Raw genomic sequence first — 16,941 nt, forward strand, 5'->3', positions numbered from 1 at the left:
TAAGTGTTGGCATTTTGCATTTGTAAAAATAACTCCACCACAGAAGCCGGCAGCCTTGAGAATCCTTCTTAATTCAAGCCACCCTTGTGAGTGATTATCTTGAGTGGCAAAAGCAGCATCTCCTCTTCATATGTTCTCTGATGAGTGTGTGTCCTTTTTAATGACTCACCTGAATTGACACCATCCCCTCCCACTAATCCTGTTATGGGGCCTGCTAATAATCCAAGGCCAAGAATGCTTTCATTGTCTTCAGAAACAGTTTTGCTTTTTCATTTCCAAAAGGGTATTTGGTGCAGAATAATTCTGAATCGGAACTGGCAGAATCCTTTGTGCGAGAATAAAATGGTTAGAATTCCAGCACCCACAGAGTTTTCATGGCTCACAAATGCAAACAAGGAAATGACGCACGGCTCACTTAAAGGTGTTTGGGGCCTGCCCTGCTATGGTGGGGGAGGACATGCAGGTCACTGGGCAATGCAGAGGGGAGAAGCAAGAAGCCATCCAGCAGCAGTGGTAGCCAGCTCTGTGAGTCAGTAGCATGTTGCTCAGAGGCCAGGAGGCTGGCAAGGAGCCAGGCCAGAGCAAAAATAGCAGGACAAGGGCGCGTTTCAAAGCAGCAGACGAGCCTCGGAGCCCAACACAGTAACTAGAATTATCAGGGAGGGGGGACACCCCTGTGAGGAAAGGTCACAACCTCTGGGACTATTTAGCTTAGAATAAAGGTGAGTGAGGGAAGAACTTGAGAGAGGTGCCTACAATGATGCCTGGTTTGGAGAAGGTGGACGGGGAGACACTTTCCTCCATCTCCCACAATGCTAGAACCCAATGGGGTCACCCCATGAAGCTGATTGGTGGGAGATTCAGGACAGACAAAAGGATGTCCTTCTTCACACTGCGCATAGTTAAGCTATGGAATTCGCTACCACAAGATTAGTGATGGCCACCAAATTGGATGGCTTTAAAGGGGGTTTGGACAGATTCCTGGAGGAGAAAGTTATAAATGGCTACTAGCCCTGATGGCTCTATGCTAATTCCAGGATCAGAGGCAGTGTGCCTACGTACACCTGTTGCTGGGGAACATGGGCGGGAGGGTGCTGTTGCACTCCTCTCTTGCTTGTGGGCTTCCCCTTGGGGCAGCTGGTTGGCCACCGTGTGAACAGAGTGCTGGACTTCATGGACCTTGCTTGGATCCAGCATCAGGGCTCTTCTTAAGTTGCAGACATTGAAAACTGTGCAACCCCCCCCCCCCTTCCATGAAGGCAGGAATGCAACTGAGAGGAGGAGGTCTCTCGCTGGGAGTCGTACGTTGCTTTGCCAGCCTGTGGCCACTCTGGTTCCTCCGGGGTCAGCTTGCAGGGAAGGGAGGGGCAGGGGGCGGTCAGTCCATTGACTCAAGGGGGGCTTTCACCTCCTGCTCAAGTAGTCTGAGTTGCTGCTTTGGGGGTCCAAGACCAGCATCAAGCCCTCCCCCTTACCAGGGTCTGTGCTGAAGATAGGGAGCATTTTGTTTATCTTGGGTTTTTTGTTTTTTAAAAATCCAAAATTTCAAATGTCTTCATAAATGGGAATGGAAGCACTTAAGTTTTTTTTTTAAACGGATGTGGGAGAAAGAAAAACAGAGAGCTGTGGGTCTGTACAAACAGACCGCCACTGGAATCCCCATGTATCCAGCTACATTTGTGGTGCTGAGTTAGGGTTGCGACCTTTTTTCTGAGAGGCTCCTCACCTTTGATGGCTACATGGCAGGATATTGTGGCGGTGGAAATAGTGCGGAAACATTACAGGGAGCTTCCTACCCATGAGGGATGTTTGGCAGTGGAACTGGCTGTCACAGAAGCTGGCGGGGGTCTCCTTTGCTGGAGATACCTACACAGACGTCGTATGGCCCAAAAGGAGGCTGTAGCTTATCCTGCACTGCAGATCCTCCACTGAGCAGGGGGCTTGACGAGATGAACTCAAGGCCCCTTCCAAGGCTGTGATTCCATGAGTTACAATGCTTCTAAATCCAACACACACATCCCCGCACCCCCACCCCCACCCCCCATGAACATACCAGGTATGCTCTGTGAGCTTCCTCCATCTCTCTGGAGCCAATGTGAATATACATGGGCACATAGCAGTGGTGCTCTCCAAGAATTTCTAACCATTTTTTTTTTTATGTTTCTGCCTTGCCATGTTGAATTCTAAGCCTGTTGGCATCATAGAATCATAGAATAGTAGGGTTAGAAGGGGCCTACAAGGCCATCGAGTCCAACCCCCTGCTCAATGCAGGAATCCAAATCAGAGCATCCCTGACAAGTGGCTGTCCAGCCTCGTCTTGAACGCCTCCAGTGTGGGAGAGCCCACCACCGCCCTAGGTCATGGGTTCCATTATCGTATTGCTCTAACAGTCAGGAAGTTTTTCCTGATGTTCAGCCGGAATCTGGCTTCCTGTCACTTGAGCCCATTATTCCGTGTCCTGCACTCTGGGATGATCAAGAAGAGATCCTGGCCTTCTTCTCTGTGACAACCTTTTAAGTACTTGAAGAGTGCTATCATATCTCCCCTCAGTCTTCTCTTCTCAAGGCTAAACATGCCCAGTTCTTTCAGTCTCTTTTCATAGGGCTTTGTTTCCAGTCCCTTGATCATCTTTGTTGCCCTCTTCTGAACCCTCTCCAGTTTGTCTGCATCTTTCTTAAAGTGTGGTGCCCAGAACTGGACACAGTACTCCAGATGAGGCCTAACCAGTGCTGAGTAGAGGGAAACTAGTACTTCCTGGGATTTGGAAGCTATGCTTCTGTTAATGGAGCCCAAAATAGCATTTGCCTTTTTTGCAGCCACATCACATTGTTGGCTCATATTCAGCTTGTGATCAACAACAGTTCCAAGATCTTTCTCGCTTGTCGTGTTGTTGAGCCACGTATCCCCCATCTTGTAACTGTGCCTTTGGTTTCTTTTTCCTAGGTGCAAAACTTGGCATTTATCCCTATTAAATGTCATTCTGTGGTTTTCTGCCCAGCGCTCCAGTCTATCCAGATCACTTTGAATTTTGTTTCTGTCTTCTAAAGTATTAGCTATCCCACCCAGTTTTGTGTCATCTGCAAATTTGATACGCATTCCCTGCGCCTCCTCCTCCAAGTCATTCATAAAAATGTTGAAGAGCACTGGGCCCAGGACTGAGCCCTGTGGTACCCCGCTTGTTACCTCTCCCCAGTTTGAGAAGATGCCATTGATCAGCACTCTGTAGCCAACTGTGGATCCACCGGATCGTTGTTTCATTTAGCCCACTTTGAGGTAGTTTGCTCATCAGGAGATCATGAGGCACTTTGTTGAAAGCGTTGCTGAAGTCGAGGTATATTATGTCCACAGCATTCCCACAGTCCACAAGGGAGGTTACTTGATCAAAAACTGAGATTGGATTCGTCTGGTGGGATTTGTTCTTGACAAATCCATGTTGGCTTCGAGTCATCACTGCATTGTCTTCAAGGTGCTTATAGATGGATTGCTTTATGATCTGCTCCAGAATTTTCCCAGGGATTGATGTCAGACTGACTGGTCTGTAGTTCCCAGGTTCCTCCTTTTTACCCTTTTTGAAGATAGGGACAACATTAGCCCTCCTCCAGTCATCTGGCACTTCCCCCGTCCTCCATGATTGCTCAAAGAGAATAGACAGCTGTTCTGAGAGTTCTTCTGCCAGTTCCTTTATTACTCTAGGATGCAGTTCATCTGGCCCTGGAGATGTGAACTCATTCAAAGTCATTAGGTGTTCCTTGACCATGTGCCTATCGATCCCAAGCTGCAATCCTGCCCCTTCAGCCTGTACTTCGCCTTTGCCATGGGGCTCATAGACCCTCTTTTGGGAGAAGACTGAGCCAAAGTAGGAATTGAGCACCTTGCCCTTTCTTTGTCCTCTGTTATCATTTTTCCATCCTTATTTAGTAGCTGAACCACCATTTCTTTCCTCTGTCTTTTACTTTGCACGTAACAGAAGAAAGCCTTTTTGTTGTTTTTAGCCTCCCTCGCTTACCTCAGCTCATTCTCAGCTGTAGCCTTCCTGATGCCATCCCTGCAATTTTGTGCTACCTGCCTGTAGTCTTCCTTTGTTGCTTGGCCTTCTTTCCACTTCCTATATGTGTGCTTTTTTGTTTTCAGGTCATCTCTAAGCTTTTTGTGAAGCCACATTGGCTTCTTCTGTTGTCTTCCACCTTTTCTCCTTGTTGGAATTGTTTGTAATTGTGCCTTGATAATTTCCTTTTTTAAAAGCTCCCACCCATCTTGGACTCCTTTTCTCATTAGAGTCACTTGCCATGGGACCTTACTGATCCATTGTTCTGAGTTTATTAAAATCAGCTTTCCTAAAATCCAGGGTACACGTTTGACTACACTCGGCTTTTGTTTCCCTTAGAACCAAGAACTCAAGTATAACATGGTCACTTTCCCCCAGAGTTCCTGTAACTGCTACTTTATCCACTAAGTCATCTCTGTTGGTTAGGATCAAGTCAAGGATAGCCGATCCTCTAGTTCCTAGCTCTACTTTCTGTGGGAGGAAGTTATCCGCCACACAAGTCAGGAATTTCCTGGAGGGGGCATGTTTTGCAGAATTTGTCTCCCAACAAATATTGGGGAAATTGAAGGCCCCTATTACTACTACATCATGCTTCCTTAAAACATTGGCTATTTGCTTTTCAGAAGTTTCATCCTTGTTTTCTCCTTGATTGGGTGGCCGGTAGTAGACTCCGACCACCAGGTTCCTTTTATTCTTTGCGCCATTTATTTTGATCCAGATGCTCTCGATGGGACTACCAGGCTCATCCTCCTGTATTTCTGTGCAGAGATATGTATTTTTCACATATAGTGCAACCCCACCTCCCTTTCTGTTCTCCCTGTTCTTTTTGAACAAGTTATATCCTTCAATTGCTGTATTCCAGTCATGAGAGTCATCCCACCGAGTCTGTTATACCTATCAAATCATAATTTCCCTCCTGTATTAAGAGTTCAAGTTCGTTCTGTTTGTTTCCCATACTCTGGGCATTAGTATATAGACATTGAAGACCATGTGCTTCATGGTCTGGCTTTCTTCCTACGTGTTTCTGAAGACTGTTATTGGGCGCTATTAGAGCTGTTCTCTCCGTTGCAGTGCATGAGCCTACGTCCATTGTTACCCCCAACTTTACATCTCCCTTCCCCGTAGGATTCAATCCCGTAGGATTCATCAGCCCTCCTGATGAAATTCTTCATGCTGTGGCCAAACACATTCTTCCCAGCCTTTGTGAGGTGCAACCCGTCCCTTGCCAACAGCCCATCTTCCAGGAAGTATAGCCCGTGGTCCCAGAATCCAAATCTCTCTTGTTGGCACCACCTTCATAGCCAGTCATTCACCCGGAGTATTTTTCTTTCCCTTTCTATCCCTCTTCTGACTACTGGAAGGATGTATGAGAAAACTCTCTGGGCCCCAAAGTTCTTGAGTTTCCTTCCCAAAGCCTCAAAGTCTGATGCGATTTCTTCGTAGCTCCGCTTGGCGGTATCGTTTTTTCCCACATGGATGAGAAGAAAGGAAGCCGAGGGAATGAGAACATTGAAGCCACCCAGAAACATGGATTGCAGGCCATGAGTTTAGCCTCTCCCTCTAGGATGATTTCAAGGAGCAACCTTTGGCATCTGGAAAGCATTGTGCTATGTATTATTTATTCATTATATTTATATCCTGTCTGTCCACTCAAAAAATGGCACTCAAGGCAGCTACATAGCATGGAGGCTTCCAGGGAGCCAGATTGCAAAGGCAAGAAGAACAGTAGCCAGCTCTCAGGCTGACAAGAACCTAGGGGTACCATGAATATCCATGATGTCCCCTCTCTGTGTGAAAGCTGCAGATGCCTTCTTACGTGCCAGCATTTCACACAGGTTGCAGCTTTGGGGATGTTCTCATCGGATCCATGAAGAAAAGGCAGCACCTGGTTGTGCACATGGATGTGCAGTAGGGTAAGGATACACAACAACAGCGTTAGGCTGCTTAGAGAGGTGAGGCACAAGATCCGGCAGCAGTTATCCATGCCTTCATTACATCACGGTTAGACTATTGCGGTGCTCTCTACGTGGGGCCACCCTTGATGAGCACCCGGAAGCCTCGACTGGTGCAAAGCGCAGCAGCTAGGCTGCTAACCACTGCTTGTTATGTGTGGTCACATCACCCCAGTACTGAAAGACCTCCAGTGGTTGGCAGTGGTGTTCTGGGCTCAGTTCAAGACGATGGTTTTGACCTTTAAAGCTCTGTATGGCTTTGTTGTGTTGTTCAGTCGTTCAGCCGTGTCCGACTCTTCGTGACCCCCTGGACCAGAGCACGCCAGGCCTTCCTGTCCTGCGCTCTCTCCCGGAGCGTGCTCAAGTCCGTATTCATTGCATCGGTGATGCTATCCAGCCATCTCATCCTCTGCCGTCCCCTTCTCCTTTGGCCCTCAGCCTTTCCCAGCATCAGGGTCTTTTCCAGGGAGTTTTCTCTTCGCATTAGGTGGCCAAAATATTTGAGCTTCAGCTTCAGTATCTGTCCTTCCCATGAGCAGTCAGGGTTGATTTCCTTTAGGATGGGCTGATTTGACCTCCCTGCAGTCCAGGGGACTCGCAAGAGTCTTCTCCAGCACCACAGTTCGAAGGCATCGATTCTTCGGCGCTCAGCCTTCCTTGTAGTCCAGCTCTCACAGCCGTACGTTGCCACTGGGAAAACCACAGCTTTGATTAGGCGGACCTTTGCGGGCAAGGCGATGCCTCTGCTTCTCGCTGTGCTGTCTAGGTGGGCCACAGCTCTCCTCCCCAGCAGCAGGCGTCTTGTAATTTCACCTGTCTCGGTGTGATCCTTTCCGGTTGTTAAGATCAGCAGGAGCAGCCCTTCTGAAGACACTTTGCTGACAGAGGCCCACTTGCTGAGCGCATGGGAAGGCGTGCTCCTCTGTCGCTGCCGGACTCTGGCATGCATTCCCTTTGGGGCTGTGGCTGGTCCCTCTGGGTCCAGGAAGGGGCTTCTTAGCTCGGCTTTTTCCATTGTTATTACAGGTTTTAAGGTTGCTTTTAGTGCTTTGCTATGTTTTGATTTGATTTGTTGTTTTATTTCTTGGATTTTTTATAAACCACCTTGCGTGGTTTCAGCACAATGGTATAGAAGTACCATAAATAAATACGTAGAAGATGCTCCATTCAGGCAAGTGCTGACGATAGCATTGCATGTGATGCCCAAGGTCTGCATTCAGATGCGCACTGCAGAAGCTGCTCAGGTGCTTTTGTGGATAAGTGTCCCAAACTTGTGACGCTAGCCTGCGGCAATGTGGAAATATCCACAGAATCCAGGTGCTCACCCAGCACAAAAAAGGACCCAAAGCTCTCTTGGCCTCTCATTACCCAGAGCTGGTGGCAGAAGCTGTCACCAACTCCTAGGCTTCCATCGGGGCACCGGGTTATTTCTGAATGGCACTCTCTGCCATCCAAAGCAATCTGCAAGTAACTCCAGAGGAAAAAAGTTAATACCTTCAGAAGAGGCAATCGCAGCTCATAACTTATTTAGTCTTGGTATTTATTTCAGTGGCAAAGAGGCAGGAAGCAAAAGTTCGGCTTTATCTGAAAACTGCTTTATCTTAATCCTCTGCTTTATGGCATCCGGGGGTTGCTAATATTTACACAGAGCAGCTAGTTTTAAAATATTTACAGTGTATATAGCTCCTAATAGCGTTAATATTTTAAAATGCTTTGGCACTGAAGGGTGCTAAACTCGCTTGCTGAGACAGTATTAAAAAGGGGGCTCGTACGTAATAACTTGAAAACTAGATCAGTTAGCCACCTTTTCCTTCGGTTCTTCTGCAGTCATGGAACAAGTTTGCTCCTCCTGATACAGAACCCTATGTCGTAACGTCCCGCATCTCTATGAGTCTCTCTTGTCCATCTCATTGTCTCCCTTCTCCTCTTAAACCAGCTTTTCCCAACCTGGTGCCCTCCAGATGTGTGGGATGGTTGGCTGGGAATGATGGGAGTTGAAGTCCTACATTTTTGAAGGGCACTAGGTTGGGGAAGACAGATGTGAGGATTTGTTCCAACTGATTGGAACAAGCGAAGAAGGAGACAACAGACAAACATGACAATCCCACAGGAGGGAGAGCGTGAGCAATGTATGTATTTAAAACATTTCTGTACTAACCTATACTGCATTTCCAGGGGTGGTTTAGAATAACTAGGAAAACACAACAGAAGGCAGTGCTAAAAACAATCGCAGTAGATTTGTATTTTATTTATTTATTATTTAAAGAAAATACACTGGCGGTTAAGAGCCTGGGGAAACCAAATGGTATTTGCATTGCCTGTGGAATGCATCAGTCTGCAGGGGACAGGAGAGACATTAAGACCCGTCTTCTTCCACGCTGTGTTAGCAGTGGCATCCCTGTTCAGATCAGCAAGCAAGCACAGTGTTCACAGGCCTGGCGGTTGCTGCTAAGAGGCCCCTTCCGTGGTCTGACTGGTTTCTCTGTAGTTCCCTCCTTTGCCCAGAGCTGGTTGGGGGCAGACAAGCTGTGACTACACACACCCTGACATCTTTCTGGGCATGTGCCACAATGGACTGGAGTCTTGATATCCTGCGAATATTGTGTATTCTGTTGTGGGGTTATGAAATAATTATGGTTCTAATTACCTGTCTGGCACAGTGGGTGTCTATCTGCAGAGCAAGGATCAGGACTGTAAATGGTTATTACCAAAATATTTTGAATTTGAACCTCCATATTCTGGGGCAGTCTACCTTTGATCACCTACCACTAGTGCAATTAAAAGGGGATGTATCTATCATACCCTCCTTCTTTTCAGTTGCATCTGGTTGGCCATAGTTGGATCTAGCAGGACAGTTCTTACAACACTGGAATTTTTTTCCAGATTGTATGAAAATTCTGTAATTCTTCCCTTGTTAAGCTTTGTTTTTGATTGCAGCCCAAATGCAAATGGTCTTATAATTTGGTATACAGTTTGGATGTTATGGGGTTCATTTCTTTTCTGTGTTCCTGGTCAGTGTAAAACCAAAAGCTCATGCTGGCTGGGGAATACAGGGAGTTGTAGGACTTTATCTGTCTGAACATGCACAGGATTGCGCCTTTAAAGTGTTACTTGGCCTTGGTCTGCAGAGGAAGCAGAGGGCAGGAGGCTGAGCAGAGGGCTATAGAGATGAAGAGCTCGAGCAAGAGTTTTGTGTGCACTGCAGAGCGGCAGGGTCTTACAAGAAGTTTCCGTTCTGAAAACGAAGTGTTGCAAAGGGGTCAGAAGGAAGAGATAGGGACTAAATTGAGGCGAATGCCTGTGTCATGCCTGCAGAGTGCTGTCCCAGGAGGCTGTTCCAAGTGGTCCAGAATGTGGTCAGTCCAGTTGTTCTGGAACCAATGGAGCATTCTAAGGCCTCCTGTGTTGAGTTTGCAAATCACTTTGCAGGTAAAATCGACCGGATCAGGAGTGCTATTCTGTGTGCTGTGGATACAGTTAGTGAACGAGGGGCGGCCAGTGGCAGACCGGTCATGTGGGATCGGTCCCAGCTTCTTCCCTCGCAGGAAGTGGACAAGGTGCGTTCATCTTTAAGGCCGACCACCCGCTTACTCGATCCTTGCCCATCTTGGCTCATTATGAGCTGCAGGGAGATACTCTGGGAGGGGATCAAGGCGGTGGTGGATGCCTCCCTCGAGGAGGCCGTGATAAGACCATGGTTAAAGAAGCCCTCCTTGGATCCCCAAGACTCGAACAATTTCGCCTGGTCTCGAATCTGCCGTTTCGGGGCAAGGTGATTGAGCGGGTGGTGGCGTTGCAGTTGCAGGCACACTTGGAAGAAGCCAGTTATCTGGATCTATTTCAGTCGGGCTTCAGGCCTGGGCATGGGACAGAGAGCTTCGTCTATTGGGCGGTATAGAAATGAAATGAATAAACAAACAAACAAACGGCCTTGGTCTCCTTGGTGGATGTTATGGGGAGGGCTCTGGATAGGGGCGAATGCTCCTTCCTTGTTCTCCTTGACCTCTCAGCAGCTTTTGATACTGTCGACCTGGACAGGTCCAATCCTCCTGGACCGCCTGGAGGGGTTGGGCATAGGGGACACCGTATTATGGTGGTTCCGTTCCTTCCTCTCTGGCAGGTACCAGAGGGTAGCTCTGGGGGGGGAGACTTCAGTCCCTTGGCTGCTCACTTGTAGGGTGCCGCAAGGTTCTATTCTCTCCCCAATTTTATTTAACATCTATGTGAAGCCGCTTTGGGCTGTCATCAGGAGGTTTGGGGTGCAGTGTCACCAATACGCGGATGACAGGCAACTCTACCTCTCATTTAAATCCTCACCAAGGTTGGCTGTAGAAACCCTCTCCAAGCGTCTGGAGTCGGTGAGTGGCTGGATGGGAAGGACTAAGTCAAAACTGAACCCTGACAAATCCGAAGTACTTTTTGTGGGAGACAAGGGGAGGTTGGGGGAGGTTGACCTGGTGTTCAGTGGGGTGCAGCTGCCCCTGAAGACCCAGGTCCGCAGCCTGGGGGTCATTTTAGACTCCCAGCTGTCCATGGAGGCTCAGGTGTTGGCCGTGAGCTGGGCGGCGCTGTACCAACTCCGTCTGATATGGCGGCAGCGCCCCACCTCCCTGACCATCTGCTCCCATCAGTAGTTCATGCCCTGGTCTCCTCTCATCTAGACTACTGTAATGCGCTCTACATGGGGTTACCCTTGAAGATGGTTCGGAAGTTGCAGCTGGTGCAGAACGCAGCGGCCCGCCTGATGAAAGGCAGCCGTTGGCGAGACCACATCGCTCCAGTGCTGAAGGAGTTGCACTGGTTACCAGTTGTTTTGGGGCCCAATTCAAGGTGTTGGTATTGACCTTTAAAACCCTATATGGTTCCAGCCCACTCTATCTTAAGGAGCGCCTCCAGCAACACCAGGGATGGCACTCAACGAGATCGGCCTTGGAAGGCCTTCTCTCTGTCCCATCAGCCAGGACAGCTAGGCTGGTGAGGACGAGGGAGAGGGCCTTTTCTGTGGTGGCCCCACTTGGTGGAATTCCCTCCCTAGTGACGTCCACCATGCCCCCTCTTTGATGAGCTTCCTCTGGGCTTTGAAAACCTGGCTGCTCAGATGGGCATTTGGGGTGGATTAGGGTTGTTGTTGTTTTTAGAGCAATGTTTTATTTAGTTGATTATGTTGTATTTTGTGTTGTTATTTGTATTGTACACTGCCTAGAGCAGCCAAGTAGCCAGCCAGACGGAGAGCTAATAAATCACATACATACATACAGGTGATCCCTCCTGATCCGTCAGTTACAAGAGCACAGGCTCAATTTAACACGTAAACATTTGAGGACGAAAGGGCAATTTTTTATAGTGGGGGGAGTCGTAGTAGGAGGAGTTGATAGCCTGGAAGGAGGGAAGAAATAAGAACAAGAAAAAAAGCTGAGAATTCTGACAGTAAGAACTTGCATAAAAAAGGGATGGTCTGCTGGGATTAGCTGGATGCATTTAACCTTGGCTATTTTCTTACCCTTTTGTTCTTATGGTTCTCGGGGTGGGTGGAGGTGTTCTGTAACCATTCAGATGTTAAAACCCTTTTCCTAAACATAATACTTTTTCACTACATTTTTTAAAATTGCTGTTTAAATGCTGTGATCTTTTTAGTTGTTGGACAGACCTTGAAGCCAAATCAAATTGCCTAAAAGTATTAGCAAGAGACTCTGTGGGTTTTAAGGCTGTGGAGGCAGCCGGGGTGGGGATAAGGATTTCTATCGGGTGGCAGCGAAAAGTTGCATTGGAAGGGAAGGGTAAACAGGAATGGGTCCATCCCTTTGGGCCAGCCTCCCTTCAACACACAGATCAGAGTGTCACTGGTCCCATCTCTCATGACATGATCCATGCATTCCAAAAGTCCACAATTGTATCACTGATTTCACCATGTGAGGGTGCATTGAGATGAGCAAGCCTTGTGGCAGAATGATTGCACGTCTGGATCACTCCTTGATCGCAAAAGCAAATGATCTCTGGAGGTTTTTAATGGGCAATTTCAAAAACAAAAAGGCAACACGTAGTTGAAGTGTGGGAATGAGCGACTTTCAGATCAAAATGCAGCATGAGCCAATTTTTCATGCTTTCCTTCTCTAACTTTGAATTCCTTCTTTTTAATTTTTCTCTGTCTTCAGTGCCTCTATGGCTGTTACGTCCATTCCTCAATCATCCCAACTTTCCACAGAAGGTGCTACTGGCTTCTTCAGGTAAGACAACGTGGCATTTTTATCTTATGGTGAAATCAACTTTGAGGCTTTTGGATGGATCCAGCTGTCTTTGGATTGGGGAAGGTGTTTTCTATATTGTTTTCATCGGTGTTTTCTTTTCTCTGTGGTTGGAAATGAAATGGGTGTTTCCATCCTAACACATTGCTGTTTGTGGGCTCCGGTTTTTCCATTCTGAAGGGATTTGGTGAGAGAAGCGTTGTCTGTTCCTTGCATGTCCATCTGGTGTCAGGAGAGGGAACTCTGGAGGCACGGTGAAGCCAGACTGAGAAACCCCAGGCGAATGACTATGTGTGGAAGGCAGAACAGTGAAGAGCGGGAAGACGGTGGCCCAGCTGCCTTCGACCAAAGGAGGAAATTAGTTAACAACAGTGCTTGGACTGGGAGGGAAAAGGGAGGGTGCCATTTTCTTTGGCTCCTTTATGGCTGTTTTCCTCTGAGACAATGAAAGCAATGAATTCCTTCGGGTCAAACTGTGGGCAAGGCGGAAATGAAGCAGGCTGAGATTAAGATTCGCACGGCCTACCGCCAGAGCACAGCTCCAGCTTTCTCAAGCTTCATCTTAAAGTCTTTATACTAGCGGTGGCGAGACATCCCCTAAGGGCGCAATCCTGTGCGGAGAGGCGGCTGCCTCCAAACTCGGAGGCGGCCGACTGTCCAGGGCAGGGCAGGCGGTGCACAGAGGGCATCTTCTCTTCCGCATGCCAGACGCCCTGCGTTTGCAGCTTGACTGCCGATTGTGGCTGTCTAACTGGGGCGCCTCGGAGCAGTGGGGCGGGGAGGCCGGACAGCGCTTGGGAAGCGTCATACTGGTGCGCCCACCATCCCCTCCTCGCCCTCAGGAATGCCCCCTTTTTGGCCACTCTGCACTGCTCTTCCGAGCACGCAGTGGGGGATGAACTGCACCTCCTACAAAGTGGCGGGGGAGGGGAGCTCGGTTCCCATAAACGGAAAAATCCTGTGGCCATCTAGACGCTGTCTAGCAGCCATACGATTGTGCCCCAAGCTCCTGCGGCCTTCGTTGTGGGTCCCCTGCAGTCCCCTCCTGCAGCCAGGACGCGTGGTGGCGCTCAAGCTGCGGGCACGCCTGGCGCCTGCCCAGCCGCAGTCCCTGGCTCCGGGCTCAAGTTCTGACGGGTGGATGGCAGGGGCTGCTTGCGCCCGTCCGCTGCCTCTGCAAGGCTTCCGGGTGTCCCTCAAGCACTGTTGGTGGAAGTGTTCCATGGCCTCTTCTCGTTTCTGGCATTTCTGCATTCCTGGGAAAGTGCCTCGGTTTGCTGGGCTTGAGATGAGGAGGAGCTGGGGCCAATGCTACCCGCTCCCCCTTCCAGTCTGGATTCTGGTGGAGGGAGTGATGCAGAAATGCTGTGTCTGGAAACTTGGCATCTCTTTTCAAAGAATGAGCGTGGTCTGTTCTGTGCATCAGTTTAAACTGGGCTGTGTGATCCCAAGTGAAAGGGAAGATCCCCCTTTGCTGCTGCTGCTGCTGTGGGCGTGTTTCCGGGGCTTCTGTTGCTTACACTTGTGTGGCTCTGCCTGCTTGTGAGGAAATCCCAGGATGCTATAAGGGGAGGGCAAGGCAAGCAGTGCCCAGGTACAGTTGCGTTTTCCCATGCACCACAAAAGGAGTAATACTATTTTTAAAAAATCAATTATTGGGGGGCTTGCTGTCTACTAAGCTCTGGCCAGTGACTTAAACATCCTTCTTATTTGGGATGCTTATAAGGTTTTGTGGCTTATTGATTGACTGATTGCTGTTGTTGTTGTTTTTAAGAACGCTGCTCTACACCAAGAGAAAGTGTGCTTAATGGCCCCACCCTTAATGGAAATAAAGTCCACTGGAACTAGTGGGACCTTTGAGGCGTTCAGTGGTGTGGATTTCTGTGTTGATCAGAGTATACTGGCAGTAAAGGGGAAATGCAGCATATGGTGAAATGCACACATGTGCTTTGAAATGATGGTGGTGGGGCAACAGTGCAGGCAAAAAGGAGCATTTTTCTTTCTCCCGCTCTCTTTATCTTATCTCCTGAAATCTTCCAGATCAGTCAAAAGAGCCGTCACATGGGGCAGACTGTTATTTTCAAGCCTTGCTGAAATCAGTGGAGAACTAAATGTGTCGGTGCTTTACAGCAGGGATCATGCGCATGTTTTTCCTGAGGGGCGGAAACATGGAAGAGAATTTCCGGAGCTCCAGAATCCATGCTCGGTCTTCTCATGACACCCCCCCCCCCGAACAATCTGTACTTCCACTGGCTGGGTTTCAATCATGACTTGCCTTCCGCTCAGAGTAACCTTGTGCGACGAAGCCTCCAAGCTGATGGGCTTAATCATGACCCTGGCCTAGCCCTGTTCTCTGGGATGGGCAGCCGCTCTCCCACACGGCCCCTTCCCAGCTCTGCTAACGGTGCTCTTTTTCACTTGGGGTGGGAGAGACACTGAAGCGGAGGCCTTTTGCTCTGTGACTTCTCTGTGACCATTTGAAATGCGTGCATCCAGCTATTTCCCTCCCCATCCCCTGCCAGTCAGGCGCCCTTGGGCCTTAGGAGAAGGCTGGGGATAGGTTCAGAGCAGATGACAGCAGCAGAAGGGGCCGGGGCTTGGTCGGTGGGTGGAAGCACGTGGCCGTGGCATGACAACACTGCTGTACAGCATCCCAGCCAGTGGCAAGGAGAGGCAAGCAATGCTGCTCCCGGAGCCGGATGCAGAACTGGACTCAGCTAGCCAAGCTATTTCCCTAAAACTCAGAAAGCAGGTCCACATTTCCATTCCCAATTGCACACCCTTTCGGACTCCAGTACACCTCCAACCATGTCATTGGGAGTCTAATGGGGACCAAATCCTGCCTCCGTCTTTCCCCAATCCTCCTGGCCTGGCCTGGCCTGTCCTGCCATCACTGTTGTGGGGCGGGGCATTCATACAATCATGAAGTTGGGTGGTACCTCAAAGGTCACCTAGTTCAACCTCCTGTTGATGCAGGAAGTCCAGTGCTGCAGCATCCCTGATCGGTGGCCACTCTGCCTCCGCTTAACATCCTCTAGTGAACAAGAGTCCACCCCCCACCCACCCACCATGAGGCTGTCTGCTCCACTGTCAAACAGCTCGTACTGTCAGGAAGCTCTTCCTAATGTTTAGTCAAAATCCCCTCCCTTGTCATTTGAACGGCTTGGTTCAGGTCCTGCGCCCTGGAGCAACGGAAACAAAATGTGCTCCGTTGTCTGTGCAAGAGGCTTCAGGTATCTGAAGATGCCGCTCCCTATCACCTCTTAATCGACTCTTCTCCAGACTAGCTGAACTCTCCACCTCCTTCAACCTTTCCTCAAAGGACTTGGTCCCTGAGGCCTCCTTCATGTTGTTTGTGAATGATGGGCGTTGCAGTCCAACACATCTGGGATGCACCAGGCGGGGGACCATAAGCACGGGGCAGCAGTGAGGTCTGAAGGTCCCCACCTTTTAGCAACCTGTTCTCTAGCCCAGGGGCTCCAGGTGTGAGAGCTCAGGGGGCCACTTCGGAATTCACACAACAAACTGAGATGTTTTCAGGCCTGAATGGAAAAGTCAGCATGATACAAATCCCTTTTGAGAAGCCCTCCTGTGGGGAGGTCGGATGCCGCTGGAGAGGGACAGGCACACACACAGACATGCACACGGGCCCTGCCAACCCCTCGCCTTGTTTCGCAGTATCGGCTGGACACATCTGGCCTCAGCCCAAGTGCTTTCCAGGCCTCATGCAGCTTCTCAGCCCTCGGCCAGCGGCCTGTGTTGAGCGGGGGCCACAGAACACTTGTGAGCGTCCAGCGTGTCTCTGGCAGCAGACAGCTGCTCACTGGATTATTTAACTCCCATCTCTGCTAGTGACAGTGATGGATGGCCTGACACCAGGCTCCAGATGGAATCCCAGATGTAATCTGTGCTATTGGCATCACACAACTGCCGGGCTGAAGCCTCCCCCTCCCCCTCCTCCTCATTCCTCTGTGGGACCTCCTTGAGGATGCCTCCCCAATCTCCTTTGGAGAGTCACAACCACGTTTTGCCTTAAGTGATATTGGGGGCAAACAGGTGGCAACTTATGGCAAGCAAAAGATTTGCCCAAAGTCCCAGTGGAAAAAGCTGGGATCTCCTGCATTCCTTCATTCCATTTTGAAACCACCCAAGAGCCAAAGCTCTCCGGATGGTTCACAGAAATTTAAACCGTAAAATACAGCATGATAAAAGCATAATATAAAAGTTTTTCAAATTTAAAACAGAATGAAACCAGAGCAAAAACCACCAGCAGGTTAAATATCTAAAAATGCAAAAACACATTTAAAAACAAAACTGAAGAACTAAAAAGCCTGCGAAAATAAGGAGGTCTTCACTTGGTGCCAAAAAGACCACAATGTAGGTACCAGGTGAGCCTCTCTGGGCTGGTCTGCTGCTCTCACATCTGAAACACAAAGCCACCTTTCCTGTTTACCAAGGCAATGAAGCCCTGGTTCATGCAAACAGCAGGTGAGCTGGGGAACCTGTCCTGGATGCTGAGCCCCATTGATGGTGAAGGGTCACAAGACTGAATGCTCTTCCAAAAAACATATTATCCAGATGTAGAAAGTTAGTGTATCAGGGAGAAAGCTGGGGTAGACCTCTTCTCTCTGACAGCTTGTTTTCTATGTGCAGCCTTTTGCATAGAAGAGGAGCCATGGGACACCAGGTGGCCTCAGCCCTC

At 49.1% G+C, this 16,941-nt stretch overlaps 1 protein-coding gene across 1 annotated transcript in view; it reads left to right on the forward strand.

Annotated features, from left to right (window-relative positions):
* LOC146335488 (uncharacterized) overlaps positions 1–16,941 on the forward strand; it is a 591,997-nt gene that overhangs the window by 399,711 nt on the left and 175,345 nt on the right. Inside the window, exon 8 of the mRNA XM_084821686.1 lies at positions 12,150–12,221. Coding sequence (XP_084677812.1) covers positions 12,150–12,221 — 72 coding nt within the window. The remainder of the gene's footprint in view (positions 1–12,149; positions 12,222–16,941) is intronic.

This window comes from Heloderma suspectum, chromosome 15 (genome assembly GCF_057233095.1).
Source record: "Heloderma suspectum isolate Gila_16-S chromosome 15, 16-S_ref, whole genome shotgun sequence".
Lineage (NCBI taxonomy): Eukaryota > Metazoa > Chordata > Lepidosauria > Squamata > Helodermatidae > Heloderma > Heloderma suspectum.